Below are 23075 nucleotides of genomic sequence, written 5' to 3'. Positions count from 1 at the left end.
GTGGCTGTCTAATTTAAAGTACCAACATATTTAATGATTTCAGAAAATGGTTAAATGCCTGTTTTCTAGTTGGCTTCGCTAGCTAGTTGATTAAATTGATTCTGTTAAAAATAAGTTGCAAATTTTCTGGGGCTATAATGATTTTTGTATTAGATAGCTGAATAGAAATATATCACTGGGTATATAAGTAATTTGAGATGTACATTTTAATATATAATCAACTTATTTAAATGCCTACTTCTTAACTGAAACTTAATTGTATGAATTTAAATTAAAGTTTTACTTTAAAGGTAAATTAACAAACTCTAATGAAGCAGTTCTTAATATAGTCTTCAGATTTACAAAAATTAATATACCCTAAAGAATTGAGATGTCTAGACAATGGATGTGCAATGACTTCTGCATGCAAAAATTATGTCTTAGCAGCAAATGGCTGATTCTCTGTCCCTGATTGAATTTAAAACTACAAATCAGGGCCAGCCCCAGTTGCCTAATAACCTTGTTGTACTCTACTTTGGTGGCATGGGTTCCATTGTAGGGCACAGACCTACACTACTCATCTGTTGGTGGCCATGCTGTGGCAGCAGCTCACACATAGAAAGCAGATGATCACCAGAGCATGTTAGCCCAGGGTGTGAATCTTCCTGAGCAAAAAAAAAAAAAAAAAAACCAACAAAAACCCCCCTACAGATCACACTTTTTATTAGCTTTTAATGTGCTGGGTCCATTTTGTCACATTGAGTTCATAGAAAGACTGATATTACTAATCCTAGAGAGTTAAAATATGCCAATCCCCATAGTGAGTAATTCATCCTTAAAATTAAAAGAACAGATTAAGCTTAAAATTAAGAGTGCAGTAAAATATACCAGCTTTCCTAAACACTTATGTCTTCCTTTTAGAAGAATGAACGCAAATATTACATCTTTTAGTTTGTACTACATATAGATTAATATTTGTGTGCATTTCTCTTTTAGAGGTCAGCTTCTACTTTGGTGGTATGTTTTTCTGGACAAACCGGCAGTACAGTTAACTAAACACTGTGTCCCCTTTGGCTCCTGCCTAATTTTTTGGACTAGAGAAGACATTAAAAACTTTGTTGATCTCCATATGGACATACATGTATGATTGTGTTTATTATCATAGCATTCTTGCCATAGCCTTAAGCAGGAGAAGTCCCTTTTCCCCTTTAGAGTACTTAAATTAGAATAGAAATTGTGAAGCCAGTATAATTGGATACTCTTCTAAAAATTATTTTTAAGACTTGTAATAAGGATACAAAATGCATTGCTGGGTCCAGCCCGGTGGTGCAGCCATTAAGTTTGCACGTTCTGCTTCAGACGCCCGGGGTTCTCCGGTTCGGATCCCGGGTGCGGACATGGCACTGCTTGGCAAGCTATGCTGTGGCAGGTATCCCAGATATAAAGTAGAGGAAGATGGGCACTGGGCACGGATGTTAGCTCAGGGCCAGTCTTCCTCAGCAAAAAGAGGGCGATTGGCAGCACATTAGCTCAGGGCTAATCTTCCTCAAAAAAAAAAAAATGCATTGCTATTATTTTGTGTGTGTATTTTCAACAATTCATGATGTTTTCATATTTTATGATAAACAACCCTCGTTTATCATTTTTATTTAAATAATGTAATTATTCATCTACAAAAGTCCCAGTGTGGACCCTAGAAATAGACTCGTTAGTGTTGTAATTAAAGATAGAACTCAAGATTCCAGTCTCTCCATCCAGCTTTGTTTTGAGGTTCTTTTTATATTTTGTTCTTTTAACAAAAGTTGAACATCCCTTTCGTACCATTTTTCTTCTCACTCCCCACACAGGGTGGGGGCAGGAGGAGTAATGCAATGGGGATCAGTGATACATAAAGCATTTGTTTTCCTTAAGTCAAAGAAATAATTTAAATTTCAGCTTAGGCTTTAATTTCATGCCTAGTAAACTAAGATGATTGCATTAATTGATACATAGATACTCATACATGTATTTAGGTTTTTCATAATCTCCCCTAATTCCTAATTAAAATTTTTTAAAAAAAATTCTAATTCCATTACAAAACAAAACTGATTTTAAAGAACAAACCAGGATTCAAGCCCATATTTTAAAACTACATCCCCAGTTATATTCAAACAATCTGATGTCTATTTTTTAAAAAATTCTCAAAGCTCATAATTTCAAACTTCTTGCACATGGCTGGCTATCCCAATAAATTACTATTACCAATGAAACAGACTTTAAAGAAGTTGTGTTTTACAATGCAGAGAGTGGAGGATGCTTTTTATACATTGGTGAGAGAGATCCGACAATACAGATTGAAAAAAATCAGCAAAGAAGAAAAGACTCCTGGCTGTGTGAAAATTAAAAAATGCATTGTAATGTAATCTGGTAAGTTCAGCTTATTAATTTTGGCAGAAAGCAGATGTCTTTCAAAGGTAACAAAGTAGCAACCTCTTTAAAGCTACTTAGGTGTGGGATTTTAGTTTGAAGTATTAAAAGACCAGAAACTTGTGTTTTGTTTTCATAATTAGTACATTTATTTTTAATCTACTGGATATTATAAATGAGAGGTTTTTTTTCTTTAAAAAAATTTTTTTAAATTGCTTTTTCTCCCCAAATCCCCCCAGTACATAGCTGTATATTTTAGTTGTGGGGTCCCTCTAGTTGTGGCATGTTGGACGCCGCCTCAACATGGCCTGATGAGTGGCGCTGTGTCCGCGCCCAGGATCTGCGCCCAGGACCTGTGAAATTCTGGGCCACTGAAGCGGAGCGTGTGAACTTAACCACTCAGCCACGGGGCCGGCCCCGAGACACTTTTGATAGTTATAGATTACATTCATCATAGGATGTAGGAAGAAAATATATAAGAAGTCCCATAGAGTTGTAAGGTTGAATGGCCCAGACAGTGGGAAAGGGCCATTCTTACCACATATTTTTTCTTTTGGACATTCCACAAGCAAATATTTGTTCTGCCTGTGTACTCTAACTTGGTGGCATCAACATCTCTTTTTTATACCCAAGTGACAAATCTGGGAGTCTTGGGATGACTCCTACATCCCTCTTTTTCACCCCTATTTGGAGTCAGTCATAAATTCCAATGATGTTACATTCTAACTCTCATCACATCATTTGTTCAGACCCCTATCATTTCTTGCTAGGACTATTATAACCTCATATTTGGTGTACCTCTTGCCACCTTCACTCACAGTGCAACCAGAGAGAGACACTTGAAAGAAATGTCATTCTCTTATCTTTAAAGCCAGTCACTAACTTCCTGTTACCTATGGAATAACATCTCAAGTTTCATAGCATCTTATGTATGGCTCTTAATACCTTCCTATACCTCCAGCCTTTGGCTTTATTTCTAAAAACTCCATGTCTGAAATTTTTTGTCTTTATGTAAATAAACGCCATGTTATTTCTTACATTCTCTTGAGTCTTGGCTGTTGCTCTTGTTTGGAATGCCAATATTCTCATCCCCTAGTCATATTAATTAGCTAACACTCTTTCATGATTCTTCAGTCCCCTGTTCTTGAAGAATCTTTCTTTAAACCCTTATATTGGTCATAATGCCCTTCCTGTGTATTCCCAGTATACTGTTAACTGTTATGTACTTACCATGTTAAATTGAAATAACCTCTCTTATGTCTTATTCCTGTACAGTAGAATCTTAGAGAGTCAGAATCATAGGTTTTTAATTTTTGCATGCCCATGGCCTAACGAGGTTCCTGGCATTTAGTAGCTCCCTGTTTGGATTTATTGAGTGGAATATCTCAGTTTCCTTTTTAACCAACCCATATTAAATTGAGTCTTGCTCAGAAAATATTTCACTCAATAGATGCCATGAAGTTCATGCCAAAGCTTAAGATTTTGATGCATATTGTTTGTAGTATATGTTCTGTGAGAACATGAAATAAAATGATAGGATATCGTTTATTCTGCTTAAATTAAAGGTTGTATTCTTTATTATATGAATTTAAGGTCTGAAATAAATAATGTATCTCCCAAAAGTATAAAAAATACATCTGAATAGTAGATATTATGTGGTATACTAATCTGTTAAACTCGGAAGATGACACAAAGCATGACTGGCATTAATTTTTACTGAGATTTATGAACAGTATTTTTTGAGTGTCATTGTGTAAAGCAATATTTTAATTTAGAAGTTGTGGTAAATTTAACATTATAATGCAACTTGAAAAGTTAAACTTTTGAAATAAAAGTAGCCATGACCAGATTTAAATGATGTTTTTTAAATTTTCTCCTCCTATTGTCTTACTCCTAGATGATTTTTAAAGTAGAACTATTTAGAATAAATTAAGTTTCATGCTTTAATTTTTATTTAAAACAAAGGTGGAAGCATATACTATTCTAAAATTTCTAACTTGTGCAAACTATATTTTCAGTGACTATGTAGTGTGAATGTTGAATCATTGTTCGGCATGATGAATGGAATCCTTTTTTTTAGTGGATATGGATAGCATTTATATAAAGAAAACAGTATACTTGATAATACTTAAAATTTTAAATAATGGTACAAAATTAATTTGACTACCATAAATATATACAAATTAATTTTTCTTAGTCCTAAAATGGATGAGTTTAAACAAAATAATTACTGGGATACTACTTTTGTCCTTTTATGTGTGTATGAGAATGACTAGTTCCCATATGAAAAGAAGGAATTCACTGCCTGCTTTTGATTAATTGTTACATTTCCCTAATCATTGAAATTATTTAATTTTAATAAGATTATATAGAAAGGAAGAGTTCAGTGCAATAGGAACCTAAAGTATTTGTCAGGATCTTAGAAAAGGGTAATGTTATCAAATTCTGTCTTCACTCTCTCCTAAATACTTGTGTATTGTTTTCACCTAGAGTGTGTCTTCTCTATTTCCATATCATGGTTTTTCATTTTATCTGCTTCACTATTTTAGTACCATTGACATTTTTCTTCCTTCTAAAAGCAGTTGAAATGGAGTAGACAACATAAAGATGTGGGATCAAAGGGAATCTGTGGAGGGTGGGCAAGTTGGATTAGATCCTCTTTTAAGATTGCATCCCATTCTAAGGGTTTATAATTATAAATTAGTCAAGGTTGGTGAGCTATAAAATAATTATTCTTTATTCTATCATGGGAAGCTTTTCAATCTCTGTGTTAAGGTTAGCATGAAGGTTTATATATATATATATTGCTGAGATATATACATATATATATATATATATGTATTGCTGAGAAATTACATCTTATCGGTTTTCCTTTCTCCTTTGGGTCATACAAAAGCAGTGTTTACATTGTATCAGTAATGATATCAGAAAGTGGGGAATATCAATGAGTACAGTTTTGGACTTTATTGGGACTTTTTTTCACTTGTGTTCAAATCAGTAATGCTGGTTTTTATCCTACAACTGTTTGTTTAAATGTGAGCAAGGCCTCTCACTCTTACTCTGTTTACTTCTTTAAAAATATTGGTAGTACTTTTCTAAATTTTAGATCTGTTGTAAAAAGTAGTTATCTGTAACTTGAATGAAAATGCTCTGAATTAATTTTGTTATTTTGAAATATTAATTGTGGAAGATCTTAGTAATGCAGTAAAGGAGAAATCATATCACTGTTAAATTTTTAAATTTTAAATTATTTTCAAGATAATATAACTTAATGAAATGATTGTGTTTATATGAATATTCAACAGAGGTGATTAAATGAGTAAAAACCCAATTGTCATTGTTCTTAAAGTGGCTTGATTTATACGACTTCGTTGGGTATTTGTTCCTAAGACTCCCTCTAGTGTCTAGGTTTGAGAACATTAGGTTAACAGGCTTTTTCTTTTTAGTAGTTACTACTCAGTGGAACAGATTTTAAAATACATAGAGGATATTTTTTCTTTAATTTTTATTTTGCTTTTATATTTAATTAGCTTTTTAACGGGGACATGGCAAAAATCGACTTATGTGTGGATCTTGTATAATTTAAGTATTGAAGGGTTAAAATCCACTGTCCTGCTATGGCTTTGAGAGCACCATTTTTCACTTTATGAATTATCAGGTTGAAAATTATTCTGATTTGAAATCACTTTCAGTTATTACTGAGTTAGATGCCTTGCTTTGATCATAAATAGATGTAGACCAAAATGACCTAATGGAAATTTCTTTGAAGATACAGCATTTGGCTTATATGGCAAGCTTTTGAATACTTAGTATACTCAACAGAAACTAAAACAATAATAAATACAGGAGAATCTTCTCCAAGTTGGTAGACTACACCATTGATTTAGCTCATTTCTCCACATATCAGAGATACTACATTTTTCAAAGTAGTGTGTCTTGTGTTGGGATCACTTTAAATTTATTTCTTATATGATAAGTATATGAATGGAAACTAATGCCTTAATATATATTACTTGAAGACTGAAAGTGTATTCAAATACTGTTTACTTCTTGGTAATTATTTAAATCTAATGGATTTAAAATAAGTTTTGAACCAGAACTCAAATATTGTTACTGTGAATATTTATGAAAATAGTATACTTGCATGGCTTATATCTAATGTTTAGGAACTCAGGGATAATTAAGTGTAAATACCTGTTCATGCATACACACACACACAGGTGCATTTGGATTTTGGTGACTGAGGTGTACCAATAGGGAAAAATTAGTAGCAAATTAAGTTCTGGGGAAAAGTCATTTGTTAAGCTTACGTAAGATTCTGTGCCATTGATTTTCATTGCCTTTTGTGAAAATCAGTGGCCTTATTTATAATGTTCACAAAATATCAATGAAGAAGACATTTAAGAATCCTAAAAGTCTTATATTCAGTTGCCTAAAGAGAAATATAAAATGTCCTTATTCTTTCTCAGTATTGTTTTCATTAGTAATATATACTTTCTGTTATCTGTATACCTCAAACCATCATATATATTCACAATTTAATACTTGTTATGTATTTTTCAGGGTGTTGATGATGCCTTCTATACATTAGTTCGAGAAATTCGAAAACATAAAGAAAAAATGAGCAAAGATGGTAAAAAGAAGAAAAAGAAGTCAAAGACAAAGTGTATAATTATGTAAATACAATTTGTACTTTTTTCTTAAGGCATACTTAAGTAAAAGTGGTAATTTTTGTACATTACACTAAATTATTAGCATTTGTTTTAGCATTACCTAATTTTCTTTCTGCTCCATCCAAACTGTTAGCTTTTATCTTGAATGCTTATTTTAAAATGACAGTGGAAACTTTTTTTCCTCTAAGTGCCAGTATTCCCTGAGTTTTGGTTTTTGAACTAGCAATGCCTGTGAAAAAGAAACTGAATACCTGAGATTTCTGTCTTGGGGTTTTTGGTGCATGCAGTTGATTACTTCCTATTTTTCTTACCAATTGTGAACTTTGGTGTGAAACAAATTAATGAAGCTTTCAAATCATCCCTATTCTGTGTTTTATCTAGTCGCATACATGGATTAATTACTAATTATAACTTCAGTTGAGATTTCCTGATTGGTTTTCCTGAAACATTGAGGGAACATGAATTTATGGGCTTCCTGTAGATCATCTTGTAGGCATCATGTCCTATAATTTCAGTCACCCTTAATGAATGTAAAGTTACACTTTTCACAAAGGTTTTTCTCCCTCTTTCCACTGCTACATGTCATGCTCCCAAAAATACTATATTTTTTCTATAAAAAGGGAAAAAATGGGAAAAAAATACAAGGCGATGGAAAATAGTAAAAGGCCATTTACTTTCCATATTAGATAAATTCCTATAATACTCTGAATAGCTTTTCCTGTTAAGGCAGACCCAGTATGTAATGAGGATTATAGCAACCATTTTGGGGGCTATATTTACATGCTACTAAATTTTTGTAATAATTGAAAAAATTTTAACATGTATAAAAAATTCTCATAGGAATTAATTATAGTCTCCCTGTGTCGATTGCTCTTTCTTAGCATAACTTTAAATCTTTTCTTGAACTTCCGTCTTTGAAAATAGTTTTAATTCTAGTAGTGATGTTAAAGATTATTTGGGCCAGTTAGCTTGGTAGGTGTTGAAGAGACCAAGGTTGCAAGGCCAGGCCGTGTGTGAACCTTTGAGCTTCACTGAGAGTTTCACAGTATGGACTGCACCCCTGTGGGCTTCCACTGTTGTCATGCATTTCCCGATGGTCAGAATTGGGGACTAGGAGAGAGTGTAGATGGCTCAGCAAGATACATTCTCACTATGTGGTGGTCCTGCTGACAGATCAGGAACATCACTTTTGTTTAAAAAAAATACAACAGAACTTTAAAAAAAAATTATTTTAAATGAGATTTTGGGGTGGGGAATGGCAAGACTTTAATTCTTTTTTTAAACAGTGAAATCAAAAAGTTTCAAAATCTCTAGTATTGCCTAGTTCTCTTTACACTGGCTAAAGTAACATTTCATAAACACTTTACAAGTCTGGTCCATATTTAAGAATCTGTAATGCTTAAAAATAGATAAATTAATATTAACAAAATGATTCTTTCAATGCATTTAAAATGTTACTTATTTTAAAATATTTGAAGTGAGATGGTATGTTGAGGTGAAAATATCACTGGATTAGTAGGAAAGTGACTTAGATTCTAGTTGTCTTTTACAACTCCGATTTCACTTACTGTCCATTTCTTCATGTTAAAAGAAGTCATCTCAAAAGCTGTATCTAGCATTACTACTATGTGATTTACATGCAGTTTACATAAGGATAAACCTGTTTGTCAATCTCAGCACAATCTGTAACTTTTTACCTGTTATTGTCATCACTGCCAGTCTTAGGCAAAATTGTGCAAGAGGTGAAGTTTGTTTTTGAATATCCATTCTCTAGTTTCAGGACTCCTCTCTCACATTAGTGTCATCTTGCCTGCCTACCCTTCTACATGCCCTGTGACTTGAAGCTTTTTCTTTTAATACTTCTAATTCCCCTAACCTCATGATTTATTGCTGCTTTGGATATCTCCATGAAGGCTTCCCAACAAGTCAAATCAAAATGACTACATCTTATTTCCTCACACTCAACATAATCTGACAGATACTATAATCGGATTTGACCTAATAGCTGATTTTCAGGTGGTAACTGTACCAATTTAATCTTGATCCTTTGAACATCATCTCTTTGCTGCCTGGTCCATTAGTGACTAAGTGGGAATTTCATATCTGCTATGAGTAGACAGAACCCTATCCAGTGGAAGGAGAATTCAGTAAAGATAGTGCTACAGGAATTCCTTAGGTAATCTACAACTGGGACTAGCCCTGGGATGATATATTCCATTGTTTTAATACCTAAAATCTTACAATGAAAAATCCTTTAAAATTTAATTAATAAAGCTTGCTTTTTAGCAGAATTCATTTATTCAACAAATATTTGAGTGCCTACTAGATGCCATGCACTACACAGGGCACTGGGGATGTTATGGTATCCCCAAACAAGGGACATACTCTCTATCCTTAAGTAGTGCTTACATTCTACAGTGGTCTGTAATATCCTGGTGAGACGTTTGGCACATGACCCAGAGATAACAATGCATATTTTAGCTTTGCAAAGAAGGGATTTAGTCTTTAAGGTTTCTTCTACTTCTAAAATAATTGTTGTGCTCTGATTCCTATGTAACTACTTTATATAAATCACTTTACTTCATCGTTTTAAAGGAGTAAACTTGATTATATTGTGTTTTATTTGGCATAATTATGTGATTCTCTTGGGACAGTTATAGTACACATTAAGTTGTATGTCAGCTAATAATATTAAAATTCCCAAGTGTGTAATATTCTAGTTGGTCTCTTTGTATAAGTAATTAAAATAGACTTTTAAAATTAAATATTGAATTCTAAAATAGTTTTGTTTGTCTGGATATGATTAAATAGATGCCTAACTAATTCACAGAAAAGGAAACTTCTGGGTAAAAATCAATATGATTTCTGAAATGCTAAACTACAGGTTTATGGAACATTAGGTAGGGTGTTAAGACCTATGTAGTACTTCCTCTTGTTTCTATACAAGAGAAAGAAAGGGCCATATTAAAGGAATCGCAGTGCATAACTGAAGGGGTTTTTAGGACTCTTGAATTTTTGATGTAGCTGGGTAATTGTTTTTTTAAGGCAGTGATAATTATGCTTTATTATGTGAATTTTGAATGGTTTGACAAAAGGTTTGTTTTTCTAGAGATTTTAAAAGGGGAGATAATCCTAGAAATAATATAAATGTTATCTAATTATTACAGCCTTAAAGATAAAAATCCTCATGTTAAAGTTGAGAAAAATTGCTAAATTACGTAGTCTTAGCCATTAACATGTTTGTGGAAGAATGTAGCAGAAGTATGTAGTATAATTTGAATGAATATTCCCAATTAGGAATTCTAGGCTCTCTTTTAACTGAGTCACACTGCATAGGAATTTAGAACCTAACTTCTGTAGGTTATGGAAACCTTTGCCATCATTGCACAATTTTGTCCTAATATGTAAATGTTGTGAGGCATGTTAAGTTGCAGTTTGCACAAGTTCATCTCATTTGTATTCCAGTGATTCTTTTTTCTTCTAACCATTTTTTTATCAACAATATATACACACTCAGTTTTTTTGTAGGCAATAAAACTCTGTCATTTCCATTTGCCAAAAAGTAATAATTTCTTGATAATGATGTATTAATGATTTTTAAAAACCCATCAGTTACTTTAAAGCTGAATTTATATTTAATAACTTGTGTGTTAGTATTGAGTAGCATGAAATCTGCATTGAGAAATTAACAGCATACAACTGGTTACATTCCTTCAGAAAATGAAAATTATTTCTAAAGATATATTCACATCAGTTCTTGAAGAATAGTCATAACTAGATTAATACCTGTTTTAGTTTAATAGTTTTAAGTACCTGTTTGGGATGATGATAGGTGACTTAGATAAATTTAGGAAAATCAAAGTTATTACTTGCAGAAATGTCAATTACAGAGGCTCCCCCTCCCCATAGAGCTCAAATGGGTTATGTAACTTTTATCCAAAAGTTTCCACTTCCACTGTCTTGTGTTTTCATGTTGAAAATACTTTTGCATTTTTCCTTTGAGTGCCAATTTCTTACTAGTACTATTTCTTAATGTAACATGTTTACCTGGAATGTATTTTAACTATTTTTGTATAGTGTAAACTGAAACATGCACATTTTGTACATTGTGCTTTTTTTTGTGGGACATATGCAGTGTGATCCAGTTGTTTTCCATCATTTGGTTGCGCTGACCTAGGAATGTTGGTCATATCAAACATTAAATTTAAAAATGACCACTCTTTTAATTAAAATTAACTTTTAAATGTTTATAGGAGTATGTGCTGTGAAGTGATCTGAAATTTGTAATATTTTTGTCATGAACTGTACTGCTCCTAATTATTGTAATGTAATAAAAATAGTTACGGTGACTATGATAGTGTGTGTTTCTTGATGGAAATTTGAAACATTTTCCCCCAATTGATATGGAATAGTTTATAAGCCACAGACACTATAGTATAACAGTGAATCTTTTTTGCAGCTTGTAAATTAGAAATATTCTTTATTTATGGAAGGTGCTGTGAACATTATGTAAAGATTATAAGTGTTTGCTTAAACTTAAAACCAGGTTAAGTTTAGGTTCATTGTCATGTAAACCCATTACAAGTAGATGCAAAACAGATCTGTCTTGATGACAAAAGAAAAGAGTAACATTATTTATTACTTTTATCAAAGAAGGTAATTGATACACAACAGGTGATCTGTTTTAAGGCCCAAAGGGAGCCAGCAGCAAAATTAATAATGGAAATAATTAAATAGGTATGTGTGTAATGCAAGTCGTTGGCAGGCTATTTCAAGTTCAGAAGTAATCTTACTCTATACGTATTATTATTTCTAGAACTGCACTTAAATCATTACCAGGTGCTATTTGTTTTGTAGTGAACCTTGAAAATGTGCTGCTAATGTACCAAATGGGGTCAAAAATAAGGTACTCCTTCAAAAGTTAAGGGGAATAAGTATGCAAGAAATTATTTTGCTTAGTTAAATGTTCATTAAATGGCATTCTCGCCAGCAAAATGGAGAAATGGACTAAGAATAAGTGGCGAAAACCTGTTAGTTAAAAAATGTACTTTAAGTATATTATATTTTCATTCAAAATTTGGTGCACATTAATTTATAATTGGTATTTAGCAATTTGTGTAGGTAAATTGCTATTTTAATATAAAAAATTAGCATAAAGGGTTGCTGATAAAGCTCTGTATGAAGAGAATTTGAAACTCACATAAGGCAGCTCAGATATTTTTTTACATGACATATCTTGCCATTTTAAGTTAGGATTATTTTTATAATATTTGGTAGACATAAACAACTGGCACTGATTTTCAGTCAAATTATATAGTCATAATGGTCAGTTAGTTTTGTTGGTATCTGAATAATAGCGTTGTTTCATAGCTCTATATTTCCTAAGGAAGTATAAGGCTTCTAGCTCTTTCATTACAAATTCACCCCGTCCAATAAGTTCTTTGATCTTCTCTGGGTCCTTCACATCTTTGTTTTTAAGGAAAACATTCTTCAGACGCCTTTTAAAATAGTCTGCTCCTTTTGGATAGTCTCGTCCAAGATACAGCAGCTTAAAAAAGAAAGATTATGTATTTCTAAACAATCCATGTCATATAATAACATTTATAAAACTGGCAATATAATTACTTACATTTTTGTAAAGATTCAATACTTCTCCTCTTAAAGAATTGGCCATTTTCATTTATCATAGAAAGTATCCACTTTTATACATAACACACCTAAAGAAAAGGAAAAATTTTTGCAAATAACCGTATTGTAGTCTTAAAAAAGAAGCAAAGAAAAAAGATTTTACAGACTGGGAAAATGCTCACTTTTTTTTTTTCCGTTCAATATTTATTGAGCACTTTTATGTTCCAGGTACTGGGATATAGCTATGAACGTGTCAGATAAGATACCTGTTCTCACAGAGGCGGTATCTCTTGAGGGAGCTGTAATAAGCAAACAAGATAATTTTGAATTGTGACAAGTCCTGTGAAGGAAATAGGATAATGAGAGAGAGAAAATGGATTGTCAGAGATAGATATGTAGATGTACTTCCTTTTTTACCAAAGTGGGATAAATGAGAACTAGATTTGAATCCCGGTTGCATAATGTTGCACAAGTTACTTTAACCTTTCTGAGCCTCAGTTCCTTATCGTCAAAGGAAGATCATATTTACCCTGCTTTCAAGGCAAGGCCAGATCCCTTTGGAGGACGTTGAGAAGAGGCCTGATCAAATCTAGAAAGGTGCTCATCTAAGAAAGGCTAGAGTAGAAGAACCAGTGTGTAGTCAAGCAGCTTCACAGTTAATGGTAGATGGGCAATAACACTGGTGGTGATGAGGCCAAGTGAATAACCTATAAGGGGGTACATAAGGAACAGGCAATGTCCAGTGGGAATAGATTATGCTGCTTTAAGTGTAATTTGTTAGTGCTACTAGGGAGAGGCAGCTCCTTAAGGGCACCATGATAGCTTAAACATAGAAAGTAATTCCCAGTAGTTTTATGTTTGTGGCAATTAAATCATAAAATTGCTAACATCATAAGCATTTCGTTCATGATAGGCCCAAAGTAAATGTTAATGTCATTTATAAACTCCCTTAAAATTCTTTAATTTCCATTTTCCCAATGACCTAAGAAAACTGTTTTATACTTTTTTATATCCTTCATTAACATAAGTTTTGTGTGTGTGTAAGGAAGATTGGCCCTGAGCTAACATCTGTTGCCAATCCTCCTCTTTTTGCTTGAGGAAGATTGTTGCTGAGCTAACATCTGTGCCAGTCTTCCTCTATTTTATATGGGACACTGTCACAGCATGGCTTGATAAGCAGTGCTAGATCCATGCCCGGGATCCAAACCTGTGAACCCCTGGCCACTGAGGCGGACACCTGAACTCAACCACTACGCCACCAGGCTGGCCCCTAACATAATTTTTACTCTGCAATAATTTCAATCTTACAGAAAAGTTGCAACATAGTACTAATAACATTTTCTTCTGAACTATTTGAGAATTGCTAACATGATATCCCATCAGCCTGAATACTTTGCAGTGCCATCCAATAGAAATATAGTCAGCCACCTATGTAATTTTACATTTTCTAGTAGCCCATATTAAAAAAGAAAACAAGTGAAATTACTTGAATAATGTATTTTGTTTATATCCAAAATACTATTTCAATGTGTCACACTAGCCACATTTCAAGTGCTCATCAGTACCAATGGCTTAGTTGCTGCCACACTGGACAGCTTTGCTCTAGAGTGTACTTCTGATGAACAAGGACACTTTCTTAGAGAACAACACAACCATTAGAATCAGGAAGTTAACACTGCTACATTACTCCCATTGAATCCACACCCCTTCATGTTTTGGCAGTTGTCCCAAAGACGCCCTTTATAGCAAAAGGATCCAATCCAAGGTTGCACACTGCATTTAGTTTTCATGTCTCTAGCTTTCTTCAATCTGAAACAGTTCCTCAGGATATCCTTGACTTTCACGAACTTGACACTTGTGAAGATCACAAGCCATTTATTTTGTAGCATGTGTCTCATTTTGATGTTAACTCATAGCCAGATTCAGGTTGTGTGGTTGGGAAAAAATATAGACCTGATGGTTTGCTCATTTCATTGCATCCTAACAGGTGGACACAATTCCAATTTGCTCCATTATGGTTGATGTTAATTTTGATCACTTAATTAAGGTAATGTTTGGATTCTCCACTGTAAAGTTACTCTTTTTTTCCCTTTGAAGTTAGGAAGTCTTTTGTGGGAGGTGCTTTGAGATTAAGTATATGTATTCCTAAAAAACCTTTCATCTTGCAAAAACATATTAAAAATAACAGGGCTTATGGGGAAAATAGGTTGGGGGCAGACCACTCAAATCCTATGCAACTGTAAACAGAGCACTAATGAAAAACAGAAATTGGTATCTGGAGAGCTAAGATTGCTCTGAGCACAGCTGGAGACTACCATAGAGATGTTTAAAATGCTCAAAAATAATAGAGTGGCCTCGGACTAGGGGTAGGGGCTGGAGACCAGGAAGGGATCAAGAGGCAGGACAAAAATCGGGATGAGGGATGTGTTTATTATGATTGTGGTGATGGTTACATAGGTGTATGAATATGTCAGATTTATTAAATTGTATTTAGACTTTAAAGTGTAGTTTATTGTATGTCAGTTATACCTCAGTAAAACTTTTGAAAAATTAGTGTAGATATGCTGGTAAATGCTAAGAGTAGGGCTGGGAGATACTGAGGTACACACGGAAATAGAGATCTATCTAAACCACGAGGCTGCCCTTTAGTAGTCAGGGTAGGTGGTTCAGCCTGCCACAAGTCAATAGCTGCATAAAAGGGGGTATGCCTCTCTGCGGAAGGAGCCCTGGATGTAAGCACTTACTTTAAATTTTTAAAAAATATACTGGAAAGACTCCTGCTGCCAGCAAGAACTTCTTGCTGAAGTTCATAAATAAATCCTATGGGAACCAATATTACTTCCTTGTTAGTACTTGTATAATCATCTTTTTTACTAGTAGTTAGCTAACTCACATAAGTACACAATGTAGAAGAACGTTTTTTTTGAGTTCATTCAGATTAGCTTTCTTGCAGTTTTCTGTTATTTTCCTCCAAGTTGCTCTTTTTCTGCTTGCTTCTAATACTTCTGAGCTTTCCTCTAAGGTCTGGTAATTCTTTTCTGTCCACTCTCACAAGTGAAAGGCCAAAAAAAGCTTTTTAGAAGACCTGCATACATGGTTGCAGCTTCCAGAGTGAGCTTCACTTAGGTGATCTGAGTGGCCTTTATTGGGAACCTCTGATGTCAACATCTTGGATCGTTCCTCTTGGGCTGGTCAGATTCCCCAGAGAAGAGTCTTCTAGTCTTCTGAAGATTTGCCTGTTCAACATGAAAAAGTGGAAGAATGGACGCCACACATTCAGTATTATGTCTACCCAAATTCACCTAATTTGTTTCCAGAGTGGTTCTCATGTACTTACTATGCCTGAGGACATCACAGTCCAGAGACTAGTAGTATTTTGTTCAGATATAAACCTCCAATTTTCTGTGGGAGGCAGGGGTGCAGTCACTTAGAGGTGTGTCTCAAATCGTTTTAACTTAGTCCTCTATAATTTACTTCATTCTTCATTTCCAATCCCAGTGGCCCTGTTAACAGTGCTTTTTGAGAATCATGCAATATAAATTGGGCTTTTCTGGTATGCTAAGTCACATTCATCTGTTCTGTGGCTTCCAAAGTTTTATTGTTGTCATCTTCTCTCTCATTTTTCCAATTTATTGTTATATCCCTTTACTGAAGATTTAGTGGAGTTTTGGAAGAGAGTGAAATTAGAAGAGTGTATTTAACCTGCTATATCAACACCTAATTTCATTTTTAAAACTTTTTTTTTTGGCTGAGAACCATTTTCCAACTTGGTTTAATCTTACTGAAGAATGACTCTTAAGAACTAGGTGCTTTTAAAATAATTCTAAGTTAAATCTACATAGATATAATTTCAAATTGCAAATTATAGACTGTTTAATTCCTGGCAAAGAGCACAGCTTTATTTAATTCACAATTTGTAATGTGTGAAAACTTTTAGAGATGTGGCTTAAATTGTCCTTTTTAGCTGCTACCCTTTTTAGAAATTATGTATAACAAGGATTTACCCAGCAAAAAAGTCACTGCTGTGGTAAGGTAAATTTGTCCCATCCTTTGATATGCTAATTTATAGGAATTAATGTAGTTTATCTTTATTATTGTATGTTGACCTTCAGGCATTTCAGTTTATTTTAGCCTTTGGGAGAAATAGGCTTCCTTGGGTTCACAACTGATGAACAATTTAAGAGCAGCAGCGACCTGGGGCTGCTCCTTAGCCCTGCGTGAAGTCTATTCTTTGTAAAGAGCCAGAGTTGGGGACTGAGAGAAGTCCCTCAGCATGCTGAGAACTTGGATGTGTGTGGTGGCCAAGGTAGGCGAGGGTACAATCCCCATTGCTAGCCTTTTTCCAGTGACTGTGGACTGAGTTAAGACTTAACCAACTCCAGTCCTGGGTTAAGTGAGAATTGTCATTTTACTTGAGCTTACGGTGCCCAAAGCTGTTGTTAATCACTCTTTCCCATGAAGTTCAGATGGCAATAAAAGGAAAAGTGGCAAAGAAAGGCAGTGCAAGATGATTATTTATTGGCTTCTGGTAGACTTGACTCAAACACATGAAGTGCATTTCCCCAAGCCAGTTAAGCCTAAAAACCTTCACACGCAAACTCATTCCAACACACTTGTCAGCGCCAAAGGATATGTAATCAGAGAGGTAGGTGCCAAGAGGTTTAGCCCCTAAAGGCTGGCATACAGCTTGTTCTAGGCCTACCTAGAAGCCAGATTATAAAAGTGAGTTGAAAGGAGATGGTTATGTATGTTCAGAGTGGGTTAGAATGTTCACCTGTCTGAAGGTAAAGAAGAGAGACCAGGAAATGGGCTGTCTTACACTTACGCAGCTTGTAAGAGAATTTTACTAGAGGAGAACCAAGCTCACTGGTATAATCTCATATAGCACAGTGACCCCCAGAACACAGTCCCATGTGTTCTAACACATCCACAGCAATCCCTCGTCCCCAGGAGGGAGGTAGACAGAGTGAGAGCTTCAGCAAGTCCTCTCCCCTAGAGGCCCATCACCAATCCTAGCTGACAGGTTTTGAATCATAAATATTAGCAGTTCAATTTAAAACAAAAGCTTACTTCCATACCAAACGGCTTTAGAACTCTATATGAAGTTGACATTAAGATGTGTTTTTATCTTGCTACCAGGGAGCTGGAGGTGGGATGCAATACTCATTACACAACCTGGATTTCTGTTACAACGGGGATAGTAACACTTTAACCCACAGAAACTAGCTCAGTCAGTAATACTTATTTACTAAAAATACATTTAATCAACAGAGTTGGGATAGAGCGTTATAAATTTAGAATTCAGAGAAGAGATGGTGCCAATAATTTTAAAGTATTTCATGTCTTATGCTAAAACAGGGTCTAGATCCTAAACGGACAGAGAATTCATTTAGGCTCTGGGAGAAGCTTAATTTCTTCTAGTTTTCTTTTGGTCTAAGTTGCCAGTGTCTCTTCATGTCGGGAAGAGACTGAAATTCTGAACATTGTGCGACTGCTTAGTACCATCAGTATGTGACCTTGGGCAAATAACTTACTGAGTCTTGCTAGGCCTCAGCGACCTTCATCCACCTGCAAGGAACACTTTACCCAGGAATTGCTTCAAATCATTTCTAATTCTTGTCTAGAGCGGCTCTTAGGAAAAACGGCATATACCTTGCACAGAAAGTAAACACAGCCATGTTCCGGGAGAAGAATCCGAAGGTCATTAATTTCAAAACAACCAACCCTCCTGAAGCCAGTTTATTTACCTCTTTACCTAAACTGCCAATTGAGCCCCGTGCCCCCGCTAGTCTAAGCTCTGGTGGCCCAGGCGGCCGACCGGAATCGGTCATTTGACCCGACCGCGTAGCCGGCGGCCCCCGTTCCTTCTCGAAGCCCTCACAGAAAGATTCGCCCCAACACCCTAGGGAAATAGGGAGAGAGACTGTGAACGGAGGAAGACGCTCAGAATCCCTTCCCCACACCCGGTGGTCCTCTCCTAGACAATCCTTCACAGCCTCCAGACCCCAGGAGCCGTAAGACAGAACCGAACGCGCCGGCGGCGGCACTCACGCACTTTGCGGCACGCCACAGGCGTAAAAGCCTCCGACCGCTCCGACTCCTCGGTCCGTCAACCGGGAAGCAGGCGGCGGTTGGAGTGGGCAACCTGTCAGGGAAGGGGGCGGGGCGCCGTCCGGAAGAACCCAGCGCGACTGCGCAGACTCGCCCGGAAGACCGGCGCTGTTGCTCTAGGGCGCAGGTGGGCGGGGCTTGTTGTCCTGACAACCTGGGAGCGTCTTCCTCACAACGCTGGTCTCTGAGTTGGTCCGCTGCGGAGGGCGTTTTGACTCAGCATGGTGAGCAGGTGGAGTGGGGGAGACAGGTGAAGGGGCGAGCATTGGTTCTCTTTCACCTGGGTTAATGATGTAATAAGAGCTGGTCATATTTTAGAGGGGAGCAGGTCGGTTTAGGAAAGAACCCATTCCCCTGGGCCAGGGGGGGATCGACCTTCTGACGTTTGGCCTTCCCGTCCCGGGTTCGATGGCAGGTGGGAGTCCCAAGCCAGTTTCTGCAAACGGGGGATGGCCGATGCGGCCAGAAGGTGTCCTAATCTCGCACTATTGCTAAGCTTAAAAATTTGTCCCAACCTAGTAACTTCCACTAATGGTACACGTTCCCGTTAAATTGCTTTCTCATTGCAGCTTGGCGGAAAGGTGTTTTTATGCTTCCTCAGTAGTTAATTAAAAGCTGTTGCAATTTACTCTGCTTTGAGAAGTTTTTTTTATGTGGTCTTTTGTGGAAATATGAATTTTTTAGTGATTCAAGGTACTCAGCCTGCCCTGAATTTATTAAGTATGATAAAGCTTCTCGTTTTATTTTTCTGCGCTCCTTGGCTGTCTTGTCTTCTCCAAGAACAGGCCAACATGTAGCTATGAGATTATGTCCTTTCAGATTTTCTTAAATGTGATTTCCGTCTCCTATGATTAAGACTAGAGGAGGTGGAAAATGTAATTAGTTATTTAATTCATTAATTAAGTGAAAATATGGAGTGCATTTTTTTGTGCTTGGCAACTAGTTGGGAAGCCAAGGATACAAAGATGAATATGACAGTCTCTCCCTACTCTGGGAGACAGACTAAACAAATTACAATACAGCTTTATAATTGTAACAATTCACGTATCTACAGTGGAGTGACAGGAGTTGGAAACGATGAAATTGGGGCTGGAGGGAGGGAGGAGTGGATGCAGGAAGGAAAGACTAATGCTTTTCAAGCTGTGTTTTAAAGGATGAATACGAGTTCACCAGAAGTGATGGGAAGAAATAGGGAGTGGAGAGAATTCACATCAGGAAGAACAGAAAGTCAATGGACTTTAAGCCAATGTAAAACTGCTGATAAATAGAGGGAACAATAAGCACCTATTTATTACTTCCAAAGGATACATGAGTTTCTTCTTAGATCCCTCTAGAATGTTTCTCAAAATGTGGTCCCTAGAACATTTGCTTCTAACACACCTGGAGTACTTGTTAAAGTGCACATTCCAGGAACAAACTGGACTCCAGATCTACTGTTTGTATTGGTTTCCCAGGGCTGCCACGTAACAAATTACCGTACACTAAGTGGCTTAAACGATAGAAATCTATTGTCTCACAATTCTGGAGGCTGGAAGTCCAAGATCAACGTGTCAGCAGGGCTGTGCTCCCTCGCAGGTGCTAGGGGAGGATCTGTTCAGACCTCTCTCCTAGATTCTGGCAGTTGCTTGGCTTGTGGCCACGTAACTCCATTCTTCACACGGCATTCTCCGTGTGTGTGTGTCTGTGTCCAAATTTCCCCTTTTTATAAGGATACCAGTCATATTGGATTAGACATCTGCCCTATTCCAGCATGATCTCATCTTAATTTAACTAATGACATTGTCAACAACCCTATTTCCAAATAAAGTAAAATTCTGAGGTACTGGGGGATAGGACTTCAATGTATGAATTTTGAGAGAACACAGTTCAAACCGCAACATCTACTGAATCACAATGAGGAGAGGGAAGTGAGTGTGTATACTTTTATGCCAGGAATATGCATTTTTAACAAGCATCGCAGGTGATTCTTATGCCCTCTGAACTTTGAGAACTACTGTACTACATGATGTTCTTAGGATTTGCAGGTGGGGTGAAGATATGTCCTTATCCCAAACGAGTTAAAAGCACTAGTGAGAGTTGACAATTTGCCCATCTTTAAAATATGTCTGCATAAGAATAGGGCAATGTGGGCTGGCCCGGTGGTACAGAGGTTAAGTGTGCACGTTCTGTTTCGGTGTCCTGGTTCGCCAGTTCGACCCTGGGTGTGGACGTGGCACCGCTTGGCAAGCCATGCTGTGGTAGGCACCCCACATATAAAGTAGAGCAGGATGGGCACGGATGTGAGCTCGGGGCCAGTCTTCCTCAGCAAAAAGAGGAGGATTTGCAGCAGATGTTAGCTCAGGGCTAATTTTCCTCCAAAAAAAAAATTAAAAAAAAAAGAATAGGGCAATGCTATTTATATGTTCTGCTGTATAGTACTTATTTCAAGATGGAAGTGTGTTAACTATTAATTGATATTATAATATGATAATAAATATGATAAAATGGAACCTATTCATCAAAATTATATGAGAGCACAGTCCCTACCATTTCCCTTTATGTCATCTCCAGCGTCTCAGAGCATCTTGTGTGTACATCATTAATAAATATCTGCTGAGTGAATGAGTGAAATATATACACTTTTCCAGAAGATGTAATCTACTACACTGTGTCATTTTAAACATATTTTATACCGTGATAATCTTATGGCTTGAACTAGGATTTCTCATGTATATGTCTTCAGGTGTGGAAAGTGCATAATCTCCTAGTCATGTGATCTCCTACAAATTCCTTACCAGAAATCTAAAGGACACATGGAATCGGGAAATTGCAAGTGACATTACTGAAAAATACTTTTAATTGTAAATATTTATTGAAATCCTGTGCTTTCCAAAATAATTTCCAAAAAAGAATAGATCTGCTAAGACCTTGCTGAATAAAATTGTTTTATCAGAGCTTTGTCTGCTTTAAATAACATATTCTCTTTCTATAAAATCAACAATCTATAATTTTACAGAAAGACTATTTCTTTAGAATATGAGACCATTCCCACACTTTCCATCTCGACATTAGTACCAATACTTAGTCAATGACTTATTGTTCTTTGGAACCCTTTAAACTAATGTCTTTTTGACTGCTGCTCTTTTTAGTTCTAGGGCATTTCATTAAACATGGGTCATTGAGTGACTGTCATAAGAAAGAGTGTAAAATTTGTTTATAAAAGATCCTTCAGTGGGTGAACTATTTTATTTTAGTTTTTCCTAGACCCGTTTGTAGCTTTGTCTGAATTCTTTTTTTAAAAGACTTTTTATTTTGAGATAATTTTAGATTTATAGAAAAGTTGCAAAGATGGTACAGAGAATTCCCTTATAGTCTACCCGGCTTCTCCTAATTTTAACATCCTAATAATCATGATACTTTTGTTAAAAATATCTGAATTATTTTTTTAATTTATCAATTCTTTTGTTTTTCCAACCTTTAGGGTCCAAAAACAAAAAAGGTAAGTAGAAATTATCTTCTCAAAATGGATAGTTTTATAAGCACTGACTTGTACAAACTGAATTTTTAAACATTTTTCTAGTTAGTTTTATTATAATTTATCGAGTTTAATAAGCTTCCTTCCTTTTTAGATATTAATGCTGTTTAAATCATGGAATAATCCTTACCAATAACAGGACGTATTTCAAATTTGACATAAAAAGATATTTCTAGTTTCACAAAGACTTGAAAAAATATCCTTTAATTTTTACTTGTATAGATTTGAGGCTTTTTATTACTTGTGCTCTAGAAAATGCTGGATTAGGAACCCCTTTTCTTCATTCTAGATAAACATGTAAGAATTTAGTTACAAAACCTGCTGTGACTTGAAAGTGGACCCTAAGGTAATATGTCTTTAAATGGGTTGCATGATAACACATAGTTGATTTCTTTTGTACTTTGTAGAAATTTGAGTTCAATAAGGGGTGTCTAGAATGCATTTTTCTCTCTTCTTACTAGATTTATGGATTTATGCTTTAGAGCAGAGATTATAATTACTTGACTGGCAAGCCAGATTTAGCCAACAGACATATTTTTATTTTATCTAAAAGATTTTTTTTTTAAATCAGTTGCTAAACTATTTTCACACAAAAATATGATTTCTGTCTATCCTTGAAAGATTAGAAGCCCCATAACATTGTGCCTACAGTCTTGTTAGGCGATAGTTGGCTGGACTGAGTAGCAGCCGTCTCTTTTAGAAAAGCATCGACTCTTCAGTTTGCGGTAGTTCTGACCGTGGACTCTTTACTGTATTTACCTTCC

The 23075-nt window shown here is 35.7% G+C and overlaps 3 protein-coding genes across 22 annotated transcripts in view; 2 read left to right on the top strand and 1 right to left on the bottom strand.

Annotated features, from left to right (window-relative positions):
• KRAS (KRAS proto-oncogene, GTPase) overlaps positions 1–11413 on the top strand; it is a 39329-nt gene extending 27916 nt beyond the window's left edge. For 2 of the 4 annotated variants that reach the window (XM_070619335.1, XM_070619336.1), the window contains exon 5: positions 6949–11413. In XM_070619335.1, coding sequence (XP_070475436.1) covers positions 6949–7065 — 117 coding nt within the window. In that variant the 3' untranslated portion in view covers positions 7066–11413. Of the gene's footprint in view, positions 1–2261; positions 2443–4813; positions 4815–6948 lie in introns of those variants that run through there. The other 2 variants (XM_070619337.1, XM_070619334.1) reach the window with 2 other exon arrangements.
• A 94-nt stretch (positions 11414–11507) lies between these two features.
• On the bottom strand, positions 11508–18915 carry ETFRF1 (electron transfer flavoprotein regulatory factor 1). Of its 8 annotated transcripts, none has more exons than XM_070619338.1 (5): positions 18742–18868; positions 15580–15922; positions 12869–12985; positions 12688–12775; positions 11508–12606 (listed from the first exon to the last, which is right to left on the bottom strand). In XM_070619338.1, exons 4-5 carry the CDS (start codon positions 12736–12738, stop codon positions 12385–12387), a joined length of 273 nt encoding a protein of 90 aa, XP_070475439.1. In that variant the 5' UTR covers positions 12739–12775; positions 12869–12985; positions 15580–15922; positions 18742–18868; the 3' UTR covers positions 11508–12384. The 8 variants fall into 8 exon arrangements, with proteins under 8 accessions (XP_070475439.1, XP_008511581.1, XP_008511578.1 ...); XM_008513359.2 differs by having other exon boundaries at positions 15780–15922; XM_008513356.2 differs by lacking the exon at positions 15580–15922 and having other exon boundaries at positions 18742–18880.
• DNAI7 (dynein axonemal intermediate chain 7) overlaps positions 18804–23075 on the top strand; it is a 76492-nt gene continuing 72220 nt past the window's right edge. For 4 of the 10 annotated variants that reach the window (XM_070619330.1, XM_070619325.1, XM_070619328.1 and 1 more), the window contains exons 1-2: positions 18926–19021; positions 22258–22275. In XM_070619330.1, the coding sequence (XP_070475431.1) occupies positions 19019–19021; positions 22258–22275 (21 nt within the window). In that variant the 5' untranslated portion in view covers positions 18926–19018. Of the gene's footprint in view, positions 19030–22257; positions 22276–22600; positions 22658–23075 lie in introns of all 10 variants that reach the window. The other 6 variants (XM_070619329.1, XM_070619331.1, XM_070619327.1 and 3 more) reach the window with 5 other exon arrangements.

Source organism: Equus przewalskii, chromosome 5, assembly GCF_037783145.1.
Source record: "Equus przewalskii isolate Varuska chromosome 5, EquPr2, whole genome shotgun sequence".
In the NCBI taxonomy this organism is placed as follows: domain Eukaryota; kingdom Metazoa; phylum Chordata; class Mammalia; order Perissodactyla; family Equidae; genus Equus; species Equus przewalskii.
This window is presented reverse-complemented; position numbering and strand designations above follow the sequence as displayed.